This window comes from Hemicordylus capensis, chromosome 2, assembly GCF_027244095.1.
Source record: "Hemicordylus capensis ecotype Gifberg chromosome 2, rHemCap1.1.pri, whole genome shotgun sequence".
NCBI classification, from domain to species: domain Eukaryota; kingdom Metazoa; phylum Chordata; class Lepidosauria; order Squamata; family Cordylidae; genus Hemicordylus; species Hemicordylus capensis.
Window position 1 is genome coordinate 264,320,600 of NC_069658.1, and position 22,942 is coordinate 264,343,541.

The 22,942-nt window shown below is 46.1% G+C and overlaps 1 protein-coding gene across 2 annotated transcripts; it reads left to right on the top strand.

The window, feature by feature from the left end:
* Nucleotides 1-78: 78 nt before the first annotated feature.
* Nucleotides 79-21,749, top strand: CCDC105 (coiled-coil domain containing 105). Of its 2 annotated transcripts, XM_053299893.1 has the most exons (9): nt 79-285; nt 3,026-3,089; nt 3,180-3,756; nt 12,951-13,055; nt 14,446-14,644; nt 16,464-16,630; nt 18,330-18,425; nt 18,549-18,662; nt 21,352-21,749. In XM_053299893.1, the coding sequence occupies exons 3-9, from the start codon at nt 3,202-3,204 to the stop codon at nt 21,550-21,552; spliced, it is 1,437 nt and encodes a 478-aa protein (XP_053155868.1). In that variant the 5' UTR covers nt 79-285; nt 3,026-3,089; nt 3,180-3,201; the 3' UTR covers nt 21,553-21,749. The 2 variants fall into 2 exon arrangements, with proteins under 2 accessions (XP_053155868.1, XP_053155867.1); XM_053299892.1 differs by lacking the exon at nt 3,026-3,089 and having other exon boundaries at nt 81-285.
* Nucleotides 21,750-22,942: the final 1,193 nt, after the last annotated feature.

The following is a 22,942-nucleotide window of genomic DNA, read 5'->3' on the forward strand; positions in this document are numbered from 1 at the left end:
ACAGCCTGCAGTTTTAGCCCCCCCCTTCCCCCCAGCCCTCTCCAGGCTTTGCTATGGGAGCCATCGCTGGGAAAGGCGGCATTGTGAGGCGAGCACCTGTTGCCCTGGCAACTGACACCACTGAAGCGACAGGGACGGCTTGGCTTGTGCAAGAGAGCTCCTGTTTGGAGGAATTCGCAACCTGATTGTGAGGCAAGATAGATGTTTCAATGCCCTCCCTGAAGACTGGACCCAAGGCCTGTGCCCTTAACTTTGCCTTAGAGATTTCAACCTTATTGGAAGCAGGTAAACATGCCTCAGGTAGACCCATCTAACCTTGTAGCTTCCCACTGGTCCCCCCCCCCTTCAGCCCTATTGGCTCCTCCCAAGTAGACGGCCCTCCTTCCTTCCCAATTTCCTTTACGGTCAGATCAGAAATTCAAATGGGCAACAAGTCAATGACCACTTCTAGGGGAGGGCTATTCCATCTGGAACTGGGTTAATGAACCCCTTTCCTAGCCAGTTGTTCCACTTTCCAGGGCCCAGATAAGACTTGACTCATCCGGGGAACAGGGTACCAGGCTATTTGGAGTACTGAGACACAGTACTGACTACTGAGACAGAGTACTGGACTCGGTGGACTTTTAATCTGACTTTTTGCCAGCAAAGCAATTCTTATGTTCTTGCCTAATAAATCATATACATATTGGTAGGTAGCACTGCGGCCTAGTCCTGCAACTCAGCCAGTCAGATTATTATGTAGCGATGGGCAGTGACCCAGCTGAGACCAACAGAAGTTTTATTTTCAACCACTGGGCACAGGATAACAGGCCACTCTCTGTTTACCTCTTCTCACAAGACTTGTTTCGGAAGCTTCCCATACCACACAGGCCCTTCATCTCCCAGGACTCACTCTAACTTCAAGGACACACACACACAGATCCTCCAGGGAATGCCCCTAGAGATGCATGGGGCATTCTGTTACAACCGACATTGCAGCCTTTAGAATGGTTATGTTCAGTTACACTTCTATCCCACCTTTCCTCCAAAAAGCTGAGGGTGGCACACAACGTTTTTCCTCCTCCTGCTTCATTTTATCTTCACAACAAGGTTAGGCTGAGAGAGACAGTGAAGCTATTCCCATGATCAGTAGAAAGCGGGCTAAGGGAACCTAGCCCGCTTTCTACTGATTGTCGGAACCACCGGGCTCGCGGGCAAGCCTGGTGGTTCCAAGGCGGCTAGCCCGCCTAATTCCCCCTCCCCTTAAATAAGATTAACAGAGCGAGTGCTCCGTTCACCTCAGTTCTTTTGCTCGTCTTTGGCACTTCAGTGGCACATGAGTAGACCCCTGACCGGGAGGCTGCAGCCAGCCTCCTGGCCCGGGGGGGGGGGGTGCTCTCCAGAATGCCCCACGCACTCATGTGGGGCATCCTGGAACTTCCGGGGGCCGAGTGGCCCCCGATCCCCACAGCCTCCACTGGATCCGTGATGAAGCCGGCAGTCGTGTGGGGGTTGTGCTTAGTAAAGATTTAGAAGACTATAGGCCCAATTCTATGTATATTTATTCAGAAATAAGACTTTGTGTAATCAGGGGGACTATGAGATGCCTTAGTCATTATCTTGAGAGATAAAGGTTATCTCCTTAAGCATGTGTTTGAGGGATATATATCAGGCTGTATATAAATATGATGAATAAATAAATATGCTTTTTTAAAAAAGGAAAAATTCTTTTTTTCTTTTTTAAATTGAAAACCACTCTGAGAAGGTGGGGAAGCTGTTTTCATGACTGATGCAAGGGCCAGCCAATCAGAGCAAAGCCATGTACAGTGCCACAACGGCTGACCAGTTTCTGTTCCAACCAGAACAGCAGTTTCCCCAAAGCTTAATCCAGAGGGGAAAGTAGTAGCTTGTTCTTTGTTTTTGGAGAGAATGCATTTCCACAGTAGGTTTAATGCTGAATTGATGTATTTCTGAATAGTAAGAAACTGGTACATTCAGTTACTGGTACATTCCGGAATAATATCTCAAGTGCATCTGTAGGGCTTCTAAGCACTAGGTGGTGCACCCTGCTTGACAGCTAGATAGTTATTGTGCAAAGAAGGTGTCTGAAGTGCAGGAAAGAGGATCAAGATTATTCAAAACACAGGCTGAAGGAGATGGCTGTGACACTCTGAAACTTCAGGAAAGGATAAGAAGAAGCTAGGAATTAAGGGGGTTAGGAAAAATTAGAGGCTTGTAGCAATGAGGAATCAAGAGAACCAGTGCTGACAGTTGGATCTAAGCAGGTGGCAGCTAGCAGCCGGGGTAGAAGGATTTGAGGTGGTTTCATTGGACATGGAAGGTTTTAGAGCTGAAGTTGCAGACTGCCACAAGAGTAAACATTTATATTCCAGATGTCCCCCACCCTCATTGCCTTCATTACTCACACATACTGAATTTTACTGTTACTCAGAATCTGGAACCCAAAATCGACTTTTTCTCCCACTGAGATATTGATAGGGAAAAAGCTATGCAAAATCCCCAAACTATTAATAAGCAAATTAGCAAATGTTATCATTTTTTCAGGTATGGAACCACAATTTTGGAATGTTTAAGCACCTTTCAACCCTGGTTAATATTTGGGATGTGTTTATTTAAGGCTTTATATCCCATCTTTTTATTTTCAGTTGAATTCAAGGTGGCTAATAATGGGAAATTAAAACATGACAACATTAAAATACAGTAAAACAGACACAGCAGTAAACAGCAGCTATAAAATATCACAAAAACAGAGAGGTAAAAACCAGTACAACTACTAGGTAGCAGTTCAGAAAATAATGGGAAAGGTCTGTTGAAATGAAACATTAAGCCCTATCTGAAAGTTAGGGAAGGTGCTTCCTGAAGATCAGGTGGTAGGGAGCACCAGATTGGACTGAAGTGGGGTTTAAACTAAGAATAACTGGTAGACCATATCAGCGTTTGAAATGTTTGGGCTAGGCATTTTAACAACTTAAAGTATGAGTTGCAACATACCCACCCAATCTGTTTTTCCTTCTTTCTATCTCAGACCTCTATGTCATTTCTGACAATTCCAACTCCATGTCCTGCTCAACTTGGACCTGACCATTTAGGTAGCCTGTTCTGTTTGCTTCTTGCACTGCAGTGAAATCCTGTCCCATTAGCAGGATCCTAGTGTGATATTTGCTCCTCTTCCCTGGCAGCACCAATACCACAATCACAGCCATGGGACCCCCTGCCCACCTGTTGTCGGGTCAGGTAGGGGCAGAAAAATGGCACAAGGATACCCGTACAACAGTGCAGGACACCACCAAGCTGACAAAGTATTGCGGAAAAGAGGCACTCGATCTTTGGCGTCCTGTCCGAGCCCCAGGTGAGCCAGAAGAGACCCCATATGAGCGCAAGCTTAGGAAAGACTCATGGAAATTCAAGTTAGATATACTGGCATCCGGAGAGGTGAACACAAAGCCACCTGAGGGGCCAGGAGTGACCCTGTGGAAGAGCAAATTTAAACCACCCCCTTGGGTTACCAAGATAGCCTTGTCCTGCTTCCGAGATTTCACGAACACCAAGAATAACGAATTTGTGGCCCAGTACACCAGGGCAACTCGCCTGGTGGTGAGCCGTCTGCGCCAGGCCTTCATTGAGATCAACGAGCAGGTCAAGACACTGGTGCGTGTGAGAGAGCAGCTCGATGCCACGCTGGCTAAAATTCGCCAAAGCCTCATTACCAACAAGCAGAGCCAAGCCATCCGGGAGCACCGGCCAACATCAGAGAAGGTAAGACCTGCATGAACTTCACACACATATACACTGAACCCATCTGTCACTTACTAACCAGCAAAACTGTATCTCATCCTTACTAACAGCTCCACCATGCAACCACCTCATTGTTGGGGGCATTGTGGGTTAAAATGAAATGGCCACTCCCATGAAAAACAGCTGCTTGTGGCAGCCATTTTTTCTATGATGGCAGCCATTCTTTACTCACACTTCCCTGTGCATATCCCAGGGCATGTGGGGAATTAACTTGGTCATCACAAGGAGGCTGCTGTGCTTTGAAGCTGCTACCAGTAAGAGTAAGACACTGTTTCTGTTATATAAACAAAACGAAAAGAATAAAAATAACAGCACACAAAAAAGTAATGAACAGAAAAGAAAAAAATGGAAATGGAAAAAATTTAAATTAAGAATGAAAATTAACAAGATTTATTATCTTGCACATGCCTGCAGAATACCTGGCAAGGCAAGCCAGTCAAATAATAAAATAAAATAAAATAACTATTCTAGCACCAGGTCATACTGGAGTGCTGCAAAGCTGTTGAGGATCAAAATCAGGAGCTCCCAATCTGATGCTTGCAAACGCCTCCCCCCCCCACTCTACTCAAAACTCCTTTTCAAGATAATTTCCCTTTATCTAGTGGCAGCAGCCACCTCTGTTCACCTTGCTTGTCCTGGTTGTGCTTTGCCTTTGGAAAATAAGGAGGATGGAGAAGTTGGAATAGCAGAAAGTATCTTTAAGGACACTTCCTGCTGCTTCAAAAGGCTGGATGAGTCTGGGACAGACAAGACAAAAAGGAGAGGATGATTACCTGGGGCTGGGGGAGTCGGCAGAACTGGCAGGCGATTCTAGACTAGACCCTGCAACGGAATGTGGAATGGCTTCCACACTTCCTGTGTTGTGCCACTGTGGTCCAGACAAAAGTGTCAGGTTACCGTTCATATGTCGGATGCCTTGTTTCGAATTTAATTGCTGCGATTTAGTGCTATGACATCGTTTATCCGGCGTAAAAAAGGTCTTGTTTTGGGGTTGTTAGTTTTCGCGAGACTACAGTTCTCCCTCTTCAGGTTTTATGTCTTGAGAGTGATTTGCCCAAATGGAGCATTTTGCCACTTTTGAACGTCTAGTCTGGAAAGTGCCCTGCACCAAGCTGCTGTCTCAGCAGGCCGCATTATCAAGCAGCCTCTGTCTGTTTTCTGAACTAAAGAGTCCTGATAGTATAGAAGGAGTCCTAATATAGCAGCCACTGTGTACTTAGAGAAGCATGTGTAGTACATAAATGAAGAGAGTGAATAGAGAAAAAAGGATGAAGGCAGGCCTAACATTTAAACAGAATCACAGCAGTTTCTTCACTCAGGGCATGACCCTGCTTTTGCAATTTACCTTGCATACATATTTGCATCATCAGAACAGTTTTGTAATTGAATTTAAAATGCTTGCATCCCTGTCTTTTTAAAATAAGGTAAAGAATAAACATATAAACATAATTGCACATGTGTTGCTGGAAAAAAGGGGACAGCCCACCTGAAGCTCTTCCATATGGTGATATTTTTCAACTTCAGTGCAAATTACAATAATTAAATAAGAAATCTACACAATGTACAAGGTTGTATAATATTCTTAGCAGCATCTGTTGGCAATCTGTAGCAATCCATAAATAAAGTGCCCCCCCACCCCCAACTTAGGATAAAAGGAGTTTGAAAAACATAGTTGATTCACGGATTAAGAACATAAGAACAGCCCTGCTGGATCAGGCCCAAGGCCCATCTAGTCCAGCATCCTGTTTCACACAGTGGCCCACCAGATGCCGCTGGAAGCCTACAGGCAGGAGTTGAGGGCATGCCCTCTCTCCTGCTGTTACTTCCCTGCAACTGGTACTCAGACGCATCCTGCCTTTGAGGCTGGAGGTGGCCTATAGCCCTCCGACTAGCCACTGATAGACCATGAAGTTGGTAGAACACAATATTATATTATTTATTTATTTATTACATTTATAAACCGCTCCGTCCAGAGGCTCTGGGTGGTGTACACAACTTTTAAAAGACATAAAAACACACAATTGAAAACATAGTGCTAAAAACAATATACAAACAATTAAAAACATTTAAAACCAATTAAAATACTTTTAGAAAACAACAACACTTTACAAGCTTTGGAGGCCAGGCCAAACAAATAAGTTTTTAGGGCTCTCTTAAAGGCCGACAGCGAACCTAAACTGCAGATATCTGCTGGGAGTGCATTCCATAGACCAGGAGCAGCTACAGAAAAGGCCCGGTTTCGAGTCGCCACCAGACGTACTGGTGGTAACTGGAGATGGACCTCTTCAGATGACCTCAACGAGTGATGGTGATCATATTGAAGAAGGCGCTCTCTAAGGTAACCCAGGCCCAAGCTGTTCAGGGCTTTAAAGGTAATAACCAGCACTTTGTATTTCGCTCGGAAATGTATCAGCAGCCAGTGCAGCTGTTTTAAGACAGGCATAATATGGTCTCTCCGGGTTACCCCAGAGACCAATCTGGCTGCCACATTTTGAACTAACTGAAGTTTCCGAACTACGTACAAAGGCAGCCCCATGTAGAGCGCATTGCAGTAGTCGAGCCTGGAGGTTATCAGCTGATGCACCACTGTTTTGAGATCATTCTCTTCAAGGAATGGACGCAGCTGTTGAATCAGCCGAAGCTGATAGAAAGCACTCCTGGCCATAGCCTCCACCTGAGATACCATGGTCAGGCCTGGATCCAAGAGCATTCCCAAGCTGCGTACCTGTTCCTTCTGGGGGAGTGTAACCCCATCCAGCACAGGAAGATCTAACTCATTCTCTAAATTCCAATACCCCACAATGAGCACCTTCATCTTGCTTGGATTCAGCTTCAATTTGTTATCCCTCATCTAGCCCATTACTGCCTGTAGGCAGGCATTTAGGGAGTGAATGCCATTTCCTGATGGTGATGGTGATGATGATGATAAGGCGAAATAGATTTGGGTGTCATCAGCATACTGATAACATCCTGCACCAAATCTCCTAATGACCTCACCCAGCGGTTTCATGTAAATATTAAAACGCATTGGTGACAGAATGGAGCCCTGAGGAACTCCATATAATAGCTCCTGTTTTAAAGAGGAACTGTCACCAAGTTCCACCATCTGGAATCTGCCTGAGAAATAGGAGCGGAACCACTGCAAAGCAGTGCCTCCTATCCCCAGTTCCCCCAGGCGATCCAGAAGGATATCATGGTCAATGGTATTGGACACCGCCGAGAGATCCAAAAGAACCAACAGAGTCACACTCCCTCTGTCGATTCCCTGGTAAAGGTAATCTATCAGGCCGACCAAGGCAGACTCAACCCCATAGCCCACTCTAAAGCCAGTTGGAAATGGGTCTAGATAATCGGTTTCCTCCAAAACTGCCTGGAGCTGGTTAGCCACCACTCTTTCAATCACCTTGCCCAAACATGGGAGATTAGAGACTGGCCTATAACTATCCATCCCTGAGGGATTTAGGGAAGGCTTCTTAAGAAGTGATCTAATCATTGCCTCCTTCAAACAAAGAGGCATCCTACCCTCTCTCAGCGATGAGTTAATGATATTAACTAAGCAATGCCCAACAATCTCCCTGCTAGACAGAAGCAGCCAAGTTGGGCAAGGATCCAGAGAACAAGTTGTAGGCCACATAGACCATGAAGCTGTTGATAGACCATGAAGCCATTGATAACTCCATGAAGTTATCCAAACCCCTCTTAAAGCCTTCCAGGTTGTTGGCTGTCACCACATCCTGTGGCAGAGAATTCCACAAGTTGATTATGCGTTGTGTGAAAAAATACTTCCATTTGCTGGTCCTAAATTTCCCAGCAATCAATTTCATAGGATGACCCCTGGTTCGAGTATTATATGAGAAAAAAGACTTTTTTCTCTATCCACTTTCTCCACACCATGCATGATTTTATAGACCTCTATTACGACTCCTCGCAGTCATCTTTTTTCTAAACTAAATAGCCCCAGGTGTTGTAGCCTTGCCTCATAAGAAAGGTGCTCTAGGCCCCTTATCATCTTGGTTGCCCTCTTCTGTAACTTTTTCAGTTCTACAATGTCCTTTTTTAGATGTGGTGACCAGAATTGTACACAGTACTCCAGGTGTGGCCGCACCATAATTTTGTATAAGGGCATTATAATATTAGCAGTTTTATTTTCAATCCCCTTCCTAATGACTCCTAGCATGGAATTGGCCTTTTTCACAGTTGCCACACATTGAGTCAACACTTTCAATGAGCTGTCCACCATGACCACAAGATCCCTCTCCTTGTCAGTCACTGACAGCTCAGATTTCCATCAATGTATACTTGAAGTGGTGTGGAGGTGGGTGGGTTGTCCCAATGTGCATCACTTTACACTTGCCAACACTGAACCACATTTGCCATTTTGTCACCCACTCCCCCAGTTTGGAGAGATCCTTTTGGAGCTCCTCACAATCCATTTTGGATTTCACTTCCTGAAAGAGTTTGGTATCATCTGCAAATTTGGCCACCTTGTTGTTTACCCCTACTTCTAGATCATTTATGAATAAATTAAAAAGCACCAGTCCCAGTACAGAACCCTGGGAGACCCCTCTTCTTACTTCCCTCCATTGTGAAAACTCTCAATTTAGACCTACCCCCTGTTTCCTGTCCTTCATCCAGTTAGCAATCCACACATGTTCTTGTCTTCTTATCCCATGACTGTTAAATTTTCTCAGGAGTCTTTGATGAGGAACTTTGTCGAAAGCTTTTTGGAAGTTCAGGTGTACTATGTCAACTGGATCACCTTTATCCACACACTTGTTGACACTCTCAAAGAACTCCAAAAGGTTGGTGAGGCAAGATTTACCTTTGCAGAAGCCATGCTGGTTCTCTCCCAGCAGGGCCTGTTCTTCTATGTGCTTTACAATTTTATCCTTGAGGATGCTTTCCATCAATTTGCCTGGAATGGACGTTAAGCTAACTGGCCTGTAATTTCCTGGATCACCCCTGGATCCCTTTTTGAAAATCGGTGTTACATTTGTTACTTTCCAGTCCTCCAGTACAGAGCCTGATTGCAGGTATAAGTTATATATTTTAGCAAAGAGATCAGCAATTTCATATTTGAGCTCTTTGAGGACTCTTGGATGGATGCCATCCGGCCCTGGTGATTTGGTAGTTTTCAGTTTTTCTAGACAGTTTGGAACATCATCTCTTGTCACTGCTATCTGACTCAGTTCCTTAGCCTCCATCCCCGAAAAGCCTGGTTCAGGAACAGGTATATGCTCAGTATCCTCTGCTGTGAAGATAGACGCAAAGAACGCATTTAGCTTCTCTGCAATATCCATATCCTCCTTAATAATCCCTTTCACTCCCTCATTATCCAAAGGTCAAACCACCTCCCTGGCAGGTTTCCTGCATCTGATATATTTAAAGATGTTTTTGCTATTTCTCTTGATACTTTTAGCTAAATGTTCCTCAAACTCTCTTTTCGCCTTCCCTATTGTCACCTTGCATTTCTTTGCCAGAGTTTGTGTTCCTTTCTGTTCTCCTCATTTGGGCAGGCCTTCCAGTTTTGGAAGGAAATCTTCTTCCCTTTTATGGCTTCCTTGATGTTATCTGTTAGCCATGCTGGCATCCTCCTGGACTTAGTGGTACCTTTCCTTCTTTTGGGTGTACAGTCTATCTAGGCTTCTAGTATTGTGGTTTTGAGTAAACTCCATGCATTCTGGAGTGAAGTGACTCTCCTGATTTTCCCTTTCAACTTTCTTTTCACCATACTCCTCATTTTAGAGAAGTTTCCTCTTCTGAAATTCAGAGTGTCTGTGTTAGACTTCTTTGGTGATTCTCTCCCCGCATGTATGCTGAATTTGATCGCACTATGGTAACTGTTCCCTAAAGGGTTGATGACACTGACATCCCGTACCAGGTCCTGGATGCCACTCAGGATTAAGTCCAAGGTTGCCTTCTCTCTGGTTGGTTCCAAGACCAACTGTTTTAGGGCACAGTCATTCAGCATATTTAGAAATTTGACCTCTTTGTCCTGACCTGACTGTGAATTTACCCAGTCTATGTGTGGGTAATTGAAATCACCCATAATTACAGCCCTGCCTCTCCTTGACGCCTCCCTGATTTCTTCCTGCAACTCCCAGTCACTGTTGGCATTTTGATCTGGAGGGTGATAGCACATCCCCAGTTGCACGTTCCCTTTCCGGCCTTGTATACTCACCCACAGGGTTTCTGTGGAGGACTCCGGTCCACCTAGGTTTTCAAGCTTGTTAGATTCTATCCCTTCTTTAACATACAGTGCTACTCCACCTCCAATGCGCCCCTCCCTGTCCTTTCTGTAGAGTTTATATCCAGGGATAACAGTGTCCCACCGGTTCTCACTGTTCCACCATGTTTCTGCTATGCCCACTATATCTATTTCTGTGTTAGCAACCAAGCACTCCAGCTCACCCATCTTGGCTTGGAAGCTTCTGGCATTGGCATATAAGCACCTATACACTGAATCTGTTTCCTGGTGTCTACTATCTTTCTTTTGACTCTTTGACCAGCTAGCGCAGCCTTCTGTCTGCTCTTTATATAGTTCTGCTCTGTCCCCTTCTGTTTTATCTGAATCCTTTGCACCCTCCCAATTTAAAGAATGCCTTTTGCCGAACTGGATACTGTCCAGCTCCCATCAGCTATTCCCCAGCGTGGTGTGGTGGTTAGAGTGCTGGACTAGGACCGGGGAGAACCAAGTTCAAATCCCCATTCAGCCATGATACTAGCTGGGTGACTCTGGGCCAGTCACTTCTCTCTCAGCCTAGCCTACTTCATAGGGTTGTTGTGAAAAAGAAACTTATGTAGTATACCGCTCTGGGCTCCTTGGAGGAAGAGCGGGATATAAATGTAATAATAATAATAATAATTTTAAAAGCTGCTCTGCAACCTTTTTGATTTTAAGCGCTAGCAGTCTGGTTCCATCTTGGTTCAAGTACACCCGGTCCCTTTTGTATAGGCCTTGCTTGCCTCAAAATGTATCCCAGTGCCTAACAAATCTAAACCCCTCCTCCCGGCACCAATGTCTCATCCATGCATTGAAACCCCTCAGCTCTGCCTGTCTCACTGTACCTGCGTGTGGAACAGGTAGCATTTCTGAGAATGCTACCTTGAGGGTCCTGGACTTCAATACGCTACCTATCAGCCTAAATTTGGCTTCCAGGACCTCCCAACTACGTTTCTCCACATCGTTGGTGCCAACATGCACCATGACAGCTGTCTCCTCCCCAGCACTGCCTAACAGCCTATCTAGACACTGCGTGATGTCTGCAACCTTCACACCAGGCAGGCAAGTCACTGTGTGGTCAACATGCGGGTCACAAACTCATCTCTCTATACCTCTAATGATCGAATCGCCCTCTACAAGGAGACTCCCCCCAGAGGAGTATGTGGAAGAGGATATGGGCTCATCATCCATGGAAGGGGTCCCTTCTAAAGAGCATTTCCTGCTTCCACAGACCGATGTCCTCCTTCCCCGAAACCTTCATTCTACCTGAGAGTAGCAGAGCTATCAGCCCTGGAGTGGGATGCCTCTACCACATCCCTGAAGGTCTCTTCCACATGCCTCTCTGTTTCCCTGAGCTTCTCCAGAGCCACCAACTTCCCTCGAGATCCGTCTTGAGGGAACAAACTTGTTCCCTGAGAGCCTGAAGCTCCTTGTACCGAGCACACACCCGTGACTTCTGCCCATGGAGCAAATAGTCATACATGTGGCACTCTATGCAATACACTGGGAAGTGCCCCCTCTCCTACTGGCTTTCTAGCTTCATACTGGTTTTGTTGGTTGTTTACAGTATTTAGAGATAGTTTATTAGAAGGATAGGTCTCAGCTGTAATGGTCAGCTATTTAACTGTTCAAACAGCCTTTCTCAAGAATATGAGGAAGGGATTTGTACTTACCTTCTCTTCTCCACCAGGCTGCTTGTGATCATAGGGCTTTGTTCCAGGCTCCCCCGCACATTTCCCACCAAATTCCTGCAAAACTCCCATGTCCTGTTTGCTATGCTCTCGGGCCTTCACCTCTTATGTAGAGAGTAGGCTTCAAATTGAGACACAGGATGTGTCTCAAAAGAATGTGGGGCCTCCCCCAGCCCTAGCTACTTCACCTCCTCCAGACAGGGACAAACTAAAACACAGGAGTTTGCTAGCCCTGGCAAATAACACACAGAAACTATGCTAGCCTTGGCAAATAACACACACACAGACTAAGACTTATCCCTTAAAGAGAAACCAGCCCCTCAAAATCTCCCCTCCTCCTGTTAGTTAGTTTAAAGGGGGGGAAGGCTCGATGTTGTTGATTAGAAAAGCTTGCTCACCTCCTGAAGCTGCTCCTGCTCTTCCCAGTGTAGGCTTCAAACTCAATTAATGCACTAATTGCTGTGCATTACCAGCAGATGGCACTAAGAATATTGTGCAGCATCTTTGTATATTGTGTGTATTTCTCATTTTATTTATGAGCTGGAATTTGAACTGAAGTCAAAATATATCACCCTCTTGAAGAGCCCATGTGAACAGGTTTATCTGTTGTTATTGGAACAAAATAGATCTAGACTCCTTCGTCCCTGAAGCACATCATATCAAAATGGGTTGGGCATGTCATGTATCATAATACCTTTTCAGTTTTGAGACCAATCTCAGTCAGTATCCTCCTCCTCCTCCCTTTTTCCTGCTCTGGACTAGAAGGTGGGCCCATGCTCTGATCTGGTAAGGCAATGTTTATGTCTTTACGTGCAATGTATGCACATGTCGGTATGTTCCTTATCTGGGCACCAGATGCACTCCTACAATTCATCCAGTCCTCACAGCCCACATGCACAGTGCGTTAACCACAGCGACCCTGTTCATCCAGTCTGTACATAATGATTTTTGTGTAAATCGGGTGGGGTGGGGGACCCGGGGAGTGGGAAACCCCACACTCTCCTGTTCCCCCTAACATAGGGCTGCACATCTTCAGTCATCCAGTTGTTGTTGGACTAGAACTCCCATTATCCCTGATCATTGGCCACTGTGGCTGAGGATGATGGCACTTGTAATCCGACAACAGCTGGAGGGCTGACCCTGCCCTGACCCAACAGAAACAATCATGTTTTCAGCCACTGTTGCTGCTGTAGACTCCAATCCATGACCAATCCCGCTTTGCTCCCCTCTCTGGTGTGTAGATATCTGACAAGGTGGATGCATTGATGAAATGGGAGAAGGAGGAATTTCTGAAAACAAAAGCCAAGCTAGAGGGAATGATGGCCATGTCAGAAGATCATCTCAAGGTAGGAAACAAGAGGGCAGAGACAGAATGTGTGGGCAAGTCCCTACAAGGGCTTTGTCCTTACCACATTCAAAGGTACCTTTTTGTATGTACTCAACGGAAGACAGAACACATATTATTTTTAAATTTTAACTTGCAGTAAGTGTTCCACAATTCTGCAATGATGAAAAGTTGCAATATCTTGGAGAAAAAGGGGAGGCGTCAGTACAATTTAGTTCTCTCAGGAACCTCCCTGGTCCTGATGACCCTGTTGTGAGATCGGCATGGAACACAATTAAAGGAGTACAATAAATCCATCATTCCTCAGCCATCACACAAACAGTAAACTGCACATTTTAAAATTCACCTTTTGACATCAAAGTGGTGGTTGGAGGAACTGAGGACACAACCGCTTAACAGTTCAATGCACAGAGTGCTGACACAGAGGGACTACAAAAATCTGTACATGTAATTGTTTGAACAGATCTTTTAGTTGTAAGCAAAGAATACAAGAGAATCACTTTAGGAATCTGTAGTGCTGACCCTGTAACACACAGCTGTTGTGTTAACACATTACACGAACACATAGCTGGCCCTGTAAAAACTTTAGAAGAGGTACCTTTTAATTTGACTCTTTTGCCTTTAGCAGGGGAAGAGCAAGTGTCCCTATTCAAACTGGTATAGATACTCCCTTCCACTGGCTGTTGTTGGTGTCACCTGCATGCTCCTTTTTAGATGAGCCCCTTTCAGCTTTTGCAGACAGCAGTGAAGTGTGGGATTTTGAAATCTTCCTCACAAGCTTCACATGCTGCTTGACTCACACACCACACATTTGTGTAGGGTTCTGTGCTGCTTCCTAGGTCAGTCCTACTCTCTGGCCACGCAGTGAGCAGGGACCTTGCCCTAGTGGCTCAGCACCACCTGCAAGCCAGCTTGTGCAGTCCAAGAAGAACCCAGTCACTGCTTTGGTTGGAACTGGGGAAAGGATGGGTTTTTCTCAGAATGCAAGAACTGGCTGGTAGGTAATGCTGCAAGAATTACACGTGTGGCCACAGAATATGGTCATGCTAGCAAGGAGACTGAGCTTGTGTGGAAGCTTTCAAAATCCGAATTAATTGCCATCTGGAAAAGCCCTAAGGAAGGGAAGCTGTAAGCAGGAAGAGAGCTTGTCCTTCCTTCCTTCCGGAAGTCTGAATGCCAGAAATGATTAACAAAGAGCAAGCGAGCCAGTAAAAATTATTGTGAGCTCAGAACTTGTAGACTTATGTGGAAGCCTAGCCTGTAGGTTTCCCCAGTCATACATCACTGCTATAATAAGGCCTGAGCTTTATATTTCTTAAAGGCAGATTGTGGGGCATGAAGGCAAGTTTCTTGCCTTGGCTGCCTCCTCACAACTTCCTTGCATGTTGCAGCAACTGGGTACATGTCGGCAAACCCTAGACATGCTCTGTGGGGAACGTGGCCGTGTGCTGGACCTGCTGCCGCAGCCTCTACGCATGATCCTTCTAGAAGCTGGGCGTGACTCCTGGCTCGGATTGAGTCGGCCCTCATCCCCCTGGGTAGAGCGAAATCAAACACCCACTCCTGACCCCATTGGACCCTTTACACCAGGTAAGGTAACAAGCCTTCCCCACTTCTATAAGAAAAGGGAGATACATTTTGGAAGCCATTCAATGAGTGTTTCTACTGGAGCAACTGGTCACTTCATCAGAACTCTAAAAAGCTGTGATTCCCACAGCATTCCCTACAAGGCAAAGAGAAACACACTGGCCTGGCTCACATAGTCATTTGAAAATAGGTTTAATGTGGGTGACCAACATTAGTGTGAATGTATGAACCCACACCAAGATGGGAATCTCAAATTCATCTCAGGCCTTGGCATGGGTTCACCCAATCATGCTAATATTGGTAACCCACACTAAACCTAGATTTGAATGATTGTATGAACCAGGCCAATGAATGTTTGCTGTCTAATCGACCAGCTAGCATATATACTCACAAGAAATATTGCTTGCAAAGAAGTGCTCTAACATCATGTGCCAAGTGGCAGGCCAGAGTGCTTCCTCACAAGTGAATATTCCCAAATTGAAACATCCCAGCCTGCTATATGTCCCTTGCTATGTGTCTTGCCTGTTTTATTGACATTAGTACTTGCAAACCCACTGAAGAGCAATACAAGAACAAAGACAGATGTGAGAGGCAAGGGGGAAATTCAGACCACCCCACCCCCAAACACCAAAAATGGGGCATGAGCTATTCATTTAACTGTGTATTTATGAACTTGGTTATGTTTACATCTCACTTTCTAGCCAAGGTTAGCTCCCAAAGCAGCTTAAAACATAGCAAATCCATCATAAAGACACAATGAAGCTCTACACACAATCAAAGTGTAGAGCCTCAAGGAGTTTGACAGTTGCTTGTTGCTGGGTGGCTGGATCAGCCACCCAGACAAATGGTGGCTTTGGTCAGGTGCTCCCACGCCAGGTCGCAGCTCACTGGGGAGCTCTGGGGGCAGGGGAGCACCACCGCATGCCCCCCCCAGCCCCCAAAGCCCCAGGAGGGCACTGTGCAAGTGCGGGAGGGGTTTTTAGGCAGGCTAGCCACTGTGGAACCTGGTGGTTCTGACGATCACTGCTTTCAGCAAAAGGAGACAAGCACCCATCCCCAGGCGGAATCCCCCACTGCACTGTGAAATATTCAGAGGCCAGGGCACCTACGGGGATGGATCATATGGGAGCTCAGATAGTGTTCCCAGCAACATTTTGTCCATCTTCTAGGGGGAAGGTGAGTGAAGCGAAGCCTGCCCCCCGCCCCCGGTCATATGAACAGCCTCTGTGTCTATATTATATATCTTACAGACACAGAGGCTGTTCATACATATGAGATCTTATTTATCTTATAAGATATAAGTATCTATAATATAAGATAATAGGGACACATGGGGTTGAACACAGCATTCTCTTCTGATCCCCGGCAGTTGATGATGTGATTCAGGCTTGTCCCTTCAGAGTTCAAGGAAGGGGGAAGAAGGAGCTGCCGCTGGACTGTAGTGATAGATGCCGACCCATCAACGCAGCCCTCCATCTGTAGAGTCTTCTGGGCCTCGGCAGCTGGTGATGCAGGTCAAGTCCCAGGCTTGGTGCAAGGAGCATGGCTAGCCGGTGTGCTCCTGCTCCCTCTCCCCCCATGTTCTCTTATCATGGGAAGATAATGATTGAAGAAGTCTTGAAGTGATTGATATCAATAGAAGCTTTCCTTAAAACAGGAATCAATGATTTGATGGGCAGAATATCAAGAACATTCCACTGGCAAAGGGAAGATGAGTGGAGCTGGGTTGTGTGTCATCAACCATTTAGTTCCACAAACAAATCTGACTTCAGAAGACATCATGTGTGCTCTCCCTCTCCCCACTTCTGTTCCCACCCTCCAGAATGTGAAGCGGCTCTTGAGGATGCCCGGCGCCTCACCTTCCTTTCCAAGGATGTGTTGCTTAAGTTGCAGGAGGTCATCCATGAGGCACAGAACATCCGCAATACAGCCCACAACTCCATTGAAAGCAGTCTTCAAGGCAAGAGGGATGAGACTCTCTGTCACAAGGTAATGGTGGGACACCTCACGACCCAACTGGTATATTCGCTTCATGGCACATGTAGTTCATGCGTGCAGAACCAAGTGGCAGAACCACAGATTAGTTGCAGGGCTTGTTCTCAGTGCCAAGACTTAACAATATATGTGTGCATGGCTGCTGTTGCTTGAGTGGCATTTCTCAGAAGATGAAGCTGTTCCTCCCTTCCAGGTTTTCCATTTCCCTGGGAGCGGACACCTACACAGAACCTTCCTGAGCTCCTTCGAGCAGGGGTGGGATAATGGGAGGGATGCATATTCAGAGGCAGGATGCTACTGAAGACCAGTTGCTGGGAGGGAACAGCAGGAGAGGGACCCACAAGCCTTATTTGTGAGCTTCCCAGAAGGCATCCAGTTGGCTGGCCACTGTGGGGAAACAGGATTCCATTTCAGCAGGGCTCTTATATTTTTACATCCCCCTGCTCAGGCCCATCCTTGTGGTGATGGAATGGGGACACTTGCCCTGAACCATCACCCCTCCCTCAAACTTTGAGAGAGAGAAAAGCAAGTCCTCCATTTAGTGAACCAGCTGCAAGCCCACGAAGAGGTGTGCAAAGTTGGTGCACGCTGGCATCAGGGAGAAGGAGGCAGCCTGGCTGCCCCCCCCCCCACTGATGCCAGTGCTCTCCTTTGTGCCCCTTTATCTGCCATGCCCAGCTAAGCTTTCAGCTGGTTTACTAGATGCAGGTTCACTTGCTTTTCCTCATGTGAAGGTCAGTGGCAGGGGAAGGCCTGGGCGGCCCTGCATCTAGCAAACAGGCCAGGATAGCTGATGAAGGGGCACGCAAAAGAAGTGGACTGGCCCCACCCCTGATGCTAGCGTCAGTGTGAGCAGTGTGGCCAGGGCCCCGTGTGCATTTTCATTTGCCTTGGGCCCTGCACCTACCACAGAATGGCCCTGCCTCACTTGTACCTCTTTGCACTCCATCTAGCTACCTCACTGTGTTACTCCATTTAGCTACCAGGCTGTGTCAATTTGTAACACAGCCTGGCAGTCCGGAACAAGAAGTTCCCAGTGTTAGGTGCAGGGGCGTAGCAAGGTTGGAGTGGGCCCAGAGGCAAGATTTTAAAATAGCCCCCCCGCCCCCGAAGCTCAGCTCATGAAGTAAAGAAATCTTAAATGAGGCTGAATAGTGGTAACAAAAAAGCATATATATGCCACAATAGAACATCATCCTAAATTATGTTTTTAAAGATTTTGTAAATTGTGGACGATGCCAGTCATTTCATGGTACTAGAGAAGGACATGCTGTTCTGGTAGCTCCAGGTCTTAACACTCACATCAATTTCGGAGGATGAATACAACTGAAGGAAGCCTGGGTGGGTGCACGGCTGGGGGAGTCAGTCATGTGACACCTCTGGGAGGCCCCCCAAGGCAGTGGGCCCCCAGACAACTGTCTCCCCTTGCCCTACTATAGTTACGCCCCTGCTTAGGTGGCACCTTTTTGAGACATTGCGATTCCAATATTACTGAGTTTTGTCAGAATATAGAGTATAATGTACCAATGTATTGGTGGGTTTCCATTTGGGTCAAATATGCATTCAGAAATTGAACAACATGCATTGCACCTATTGTTTACACGCATGTGCGTGCACACAAACTTGTGTTCTCACACATTAATTGTGTCCCGAGCAACCTGGTTCAATTATTCCGTCTTTCTCTGTCTGGCAGGAGCGGTTGGACATGGCTCTGGCAGGAACACGCGGCACCCTGCACCGCTGCCAACGTTTCCAGCATGAGATGCGGGTCACCCGGGGAATGGCCCTGGTGAGCATTGAGGGCTGCCATTCCCCACCCCCTCCAGCCCCTGGGAGACCAAATGGGCCAGAGCTGTTCCCTGCCCTTCTCACAGAGCCCACCTTGGGTTCTCAACCACTTTCATGTCCACAGGGCCCGGAGAGCAGCAAGTATCTTGAGACACGAGAGAAGTTGACACGGCCAGTGGTGAAGGTGTACCAAAGACATGTGGGAACGCAGCTGCCTGAACCTGCAATCCTCAACCAGGTAAAAGGGCATCAGGGAACAACAATCCAATATTTAAGTGGGGTGCATCTTATCCCACTTGTGGGGTGGGGCTGGATCATTGCACAACTGGCACTGCTGGTGACAGGAGAATCTGACAGACTGTTGTTCTCTTGCACCTTTTCTGGGCAGCAGAAATTAAGGTAACGTATTCAATATCTTCTACTGAACCACACCTTGGTCTAGCAAACCCAAAACGGTCTCCTATAACTGGTAATGGCTCACCACCGTCTTCCAGGGATTGGATTTGGGAGTTTATACATACAAAGCAGGGCTTCTACCACTGAGTTAGCCTGTGGCTACTCTGAGTCAGGAGTAGAATCAGTTATAAGAATGCCAGCCAGTTAGGAAGGGAACAGTAGTCATCGCCTGGGCAAGGTATACACCTCCTAGGCTCTATTTCCCTACACCTCATACCTAGGACACCCAGGTAAGTGCTGTAAACGGATGACAGTTGTATCTTGTTTAGGTATTATTGTAGGATGAGTGTAAATGTTAGGAATGTACTTGAACTAAGGGCCAACAACTACATATTACATGATATCCTGGAAAGGAGGGGGAGGAGACAGGTCCAGAGAAATCTTGACCCCTCAGAAATCTAACACATTTTGTTGAGAACTATCTTCTAACAGGACTGGCTCTTAAAATGTTGGCAATGGTGCCTAGGTCTTACTTGGGAGTAAGTTCCACTGAACTCAGTGGGGCTTTCCAATGAAATCTGCGTAGTTTGGGGCTGCAAGAGTTGTAAATATTTTTCAGGCACTGGATTGTAGAAATGCTGGTACCATGCAAATTGGTGCCATGAGGGCAGGCTGTGTAATGGGCACAGGCATGGGACAAGACTGAATCAGCATGAGCTAAGGATGCACCCCCAAGTCCTCTGTTTTTATGTAGAGGGCTCTGGTATGTGCTTTCTGTTCATGTTGGATGCCTCTCATGCCAGAAGCAGTATGAAGGCTCCAAAGCACACGTTGCTTTCAACATGGCAAGTACCCAGCATGAACATTGGTACCAGTACAGGAACTAAGTTAGCTTGTATAGCAAGAGCCAAATCACACATTATATTACATTCCTGTAAGCCCATTATTAACTGACAGGCTTAACACTGAAGTAAACCAGAAATGCTCCTTGGATGTAAAAGAGATTCCCCCAACACAAAAAAACAAAACAGCTACTTGCAGCTATGTTTTAACCACCCATCCCCATGGGTCCTAATCTCAAGCCAGATCAGGCCCCCTGCTGCTACTTCCCCCCCTTTTCATCAAAAGGGCAATTCCATCGGAGAAAGGGGAATACACCTGGTCCAAGGAAGGAAAGATAAATGACCCAAATCAGTAGAAGCCTGGGGTAGACAGGGGGAGGGGGGGCATACAAAATATTTTAAAAGGAAATCTTATGATTTATTTATTTGCTTAAACATTTGTATCCCACTTTTCCTTCCTAATTACTGGATGCTCAAAGGGCTAACAATCTACAAGATTTAAACCAGTCATAAAATATACAACAAACAATTAAAAAAAAAAAAGGTGAGGAGAGGAGAGGTGGTCTTGTGGTAGCAAGCATGACTTGTCCCCTTAGCTAAGCAGGGTCCACCCTGGTTGCATATGAGACTAGAAGTGTGAGCACTGCAAGATATTGCCCTCAGGGGATGGAGCCACCCTGGGAAGAGCAGAAGGTTTCAAGTTCCCTCTGGCTTCTCCAAGTTAGGACAAGATTTTTTTATAGGGCTGAGAGAGATTCCTGCCTGCAACCTTGGAGAAGCCGCTGCCAGTCTGTGAAGATGATACTGAGCTAGACAGACCAATGGTCTGACAGTATATGGCAGCTCCCTATGTTCCTAAACACAGCAGAAAATACAAATGAACTGCGGGATAGAGCAGCAGAAAGAACATCTTAACTTCCAGACAATTTTTTTTTTTTAAAAAAATGGCTTTCAGCAGGTGACAGAACACCAACATAAATGGGGCTTGTCTGATCTCATGAAGCATGAAGTTCCATAAGTTGGGTGCTCTTATGGAAAAGGATGTGTCACCACAATTGCATTTCCAAAGGCTGATGATCTCAGGAATTAGGCAGCAATGAATGAGGGGAGACTATCTTTGAAGTATCTTGGTTGTAATCTGTTTAGGGCTTTAAAAGAAACAACCAGCATCTCAAATTTTCTCCCAGAAATGGACTGGCAGTTAATGTAGTTGACACAATAAAGCTGGTGGGTGATGATGGGCTTGAGTAACATGTAGTTCAATCCCAATTGGCTGAACAAGTCATGACCTACACATTCAGTATGGTACTTTACTGGAGCAATTGGAACAATTGGAAGGCATGGGAAGTGCCCAACTCTGGTAATCTTCCCTTCACCAGGTTTGTGCAGCTTGCGATCCACCAAGCAGAATGCAGCCCAGTGGCCACAATATTATGGATTGTCAGGTGCTTGGCAGCCTTTCTGTTTGTGCAATTAGTTTACGTGGCTGGTAAGCAGCTTTAGTTGGGTCAGATGTTGTGTAGGCCTGACCTAGGCAAGGAGTTCAAGTGGAGAATTATTTGCTCCTCTCTAAAGCAGGGTCTGCAAAGAGTTGCTAAACAGAAGAACAAAGCTGACAGTTAGTGATGTTCTCTCCAGCTCCCAAACATCTGCTTGCCTGTTCACCTTTACCTTTGCTTTTCTTCCCAGTCCACTGCAGAGTTAGATCGCTCCATAGTTGAAACAGAGAAGAACATCCAGCAGCTCCACGGTACCCGGCGTTACTTGCGCCAATGCATCCACGAAAAGCAGACAGGCTACGAAGTAGATGGCAGCATCAAACGCTTGCGGCAGCGCCGCATACACCCCCGCACCTGCCTGCAAGAGACTCTTCAGCTAGTCTACACCTAGGAAGTGCAGCAAATGAGTAGCGAGAGAATGAAAATGAAGAGCTGGAAACCTGAGACTGGCCCAGAATATTTTCTTCCCTACTGGGAAACAGGGAACATACCTGTTCCAAAGAGAGCAAGAGAGAGGGCCCACACCAGAGGAAGTCTGGGGCAGGGCAGATCAAAAACACACAGAGTATTTAAAAGGACTATCTGGTGCTTTCTTTTCTGATGCTTCAGTTATGGCTTAGAGGGATCTGGAAAAGTCTGCTCTCTGTCTGGTGGCGGAACTCAACGTTATATACGCAGCTTCCTCTGGATCATCAGGCATGTCCATAACCAAAGAAAAGATGTTGAGAGCAGCAGAGGGTGCCCCATATAGTTGCAAATTGACCTTGGGGTGGGTGAGGAAGAAGCCCTGTCTATTTTTTCTTGTGCGGTACTTGTCTCTGTTTATTGGGGCAGCCCCTGTTTTCTGGTACCTGTCTCTGGTAAATCATTGGCTGACATCCAGAGCAATGGTGTGCTTGTAGAATGTGCAAATTTGCACTAGTGCAAGAAGTTAGCTTAGCTGTAACTTTGCACAAAAAGTTTCCATTAAAACAAATGAGGTATCCCACAACTGCACAACTACAAGCATGCTTGCAGTAGCACAAACTCTAAACTCTTAAGCTCTAAACTTAGTGCAACAACTTTGCACTACCAAACATCCTTCCACAAATCACCATTGCTTTGGATGTCAGCCACGGTCCCTTAGAACGTTTAATTGAATTGTTAGAATTCATTCCTCTGAATTCAGATCTCACCCTGAGATCTCTAGAAGTCAACATGCACAGCAGGAAGCAGATACATAATAAGGTCATTCTCACAACCTTAGCTGTGGGGCTTGTGGGGTGGGGCAGGCAGGAACTTACCTGCCTTCCCCCACCCCTGCCACTTGAGCATCTGCTTGGACTCTGCCCCGAACCCACATGGGCAAGGTCCTGCACCCCAGAGTGTATTGCAAGAGCAGCTGTCTGCCACGCCCCCCCCCCCGCTCACTGCCTCAAATGTATATAGCATAACAAGGTAAGCAGTCTTCTGCAATGTGTAATAGACAGAGGTGCTCACCCAGTGGTCCTTGGTATAAGAATTGTGGTGTTACTACAAGTATGTTCCTGTTTTGTGAAGTGTTGGTGGGTGTTTCTTTTTATATCTTTAAGTATTTTGGGGCTCTGGCCTAGTTTCCAGAATTATTTGTGTCAAAGCAAGAATGCTGAGTTATTGTCAGCATTTTTTTTAAAGTAAAAATATCTGAGCAAAAGTCAACAGTATCCATGCCAATCCTCCAGGAAGTCTCTAGGAATCAACATCAATCTCCAGCTGACGATTGAAAGCAACCCTAGAGATTTGAATGACTTGACATTGTTACA

What these genes read in the sequence shown, in the direction of transcription:
- CCDC105 (XM_053299893.1), top strand. Translation starts at nt 3,202, where the DNA reads ATGGGACCCCCTGCCCACCTGTTGTCGGGTCAGGTAGGGGCAGAAAAA. An exon ending in ATGAGACTCTCTGTCACAAG is followed by an intron (nt 16,631 to 18,329) that starts GTAATGGTGGGA and finishes TCTGTCTGGCAG; the next exon opens with GAGCGGTTGGACATGGCTCT. An exon ending in TCACCCGGGGAATGGCCCTG is followed by an intron (nt 18,426 to 18,548) that starts GTGAGCATTGAG and finishes TCATGTCCACAG; the next exon opens with GGCCCGGAGAGCAGCAAGTA.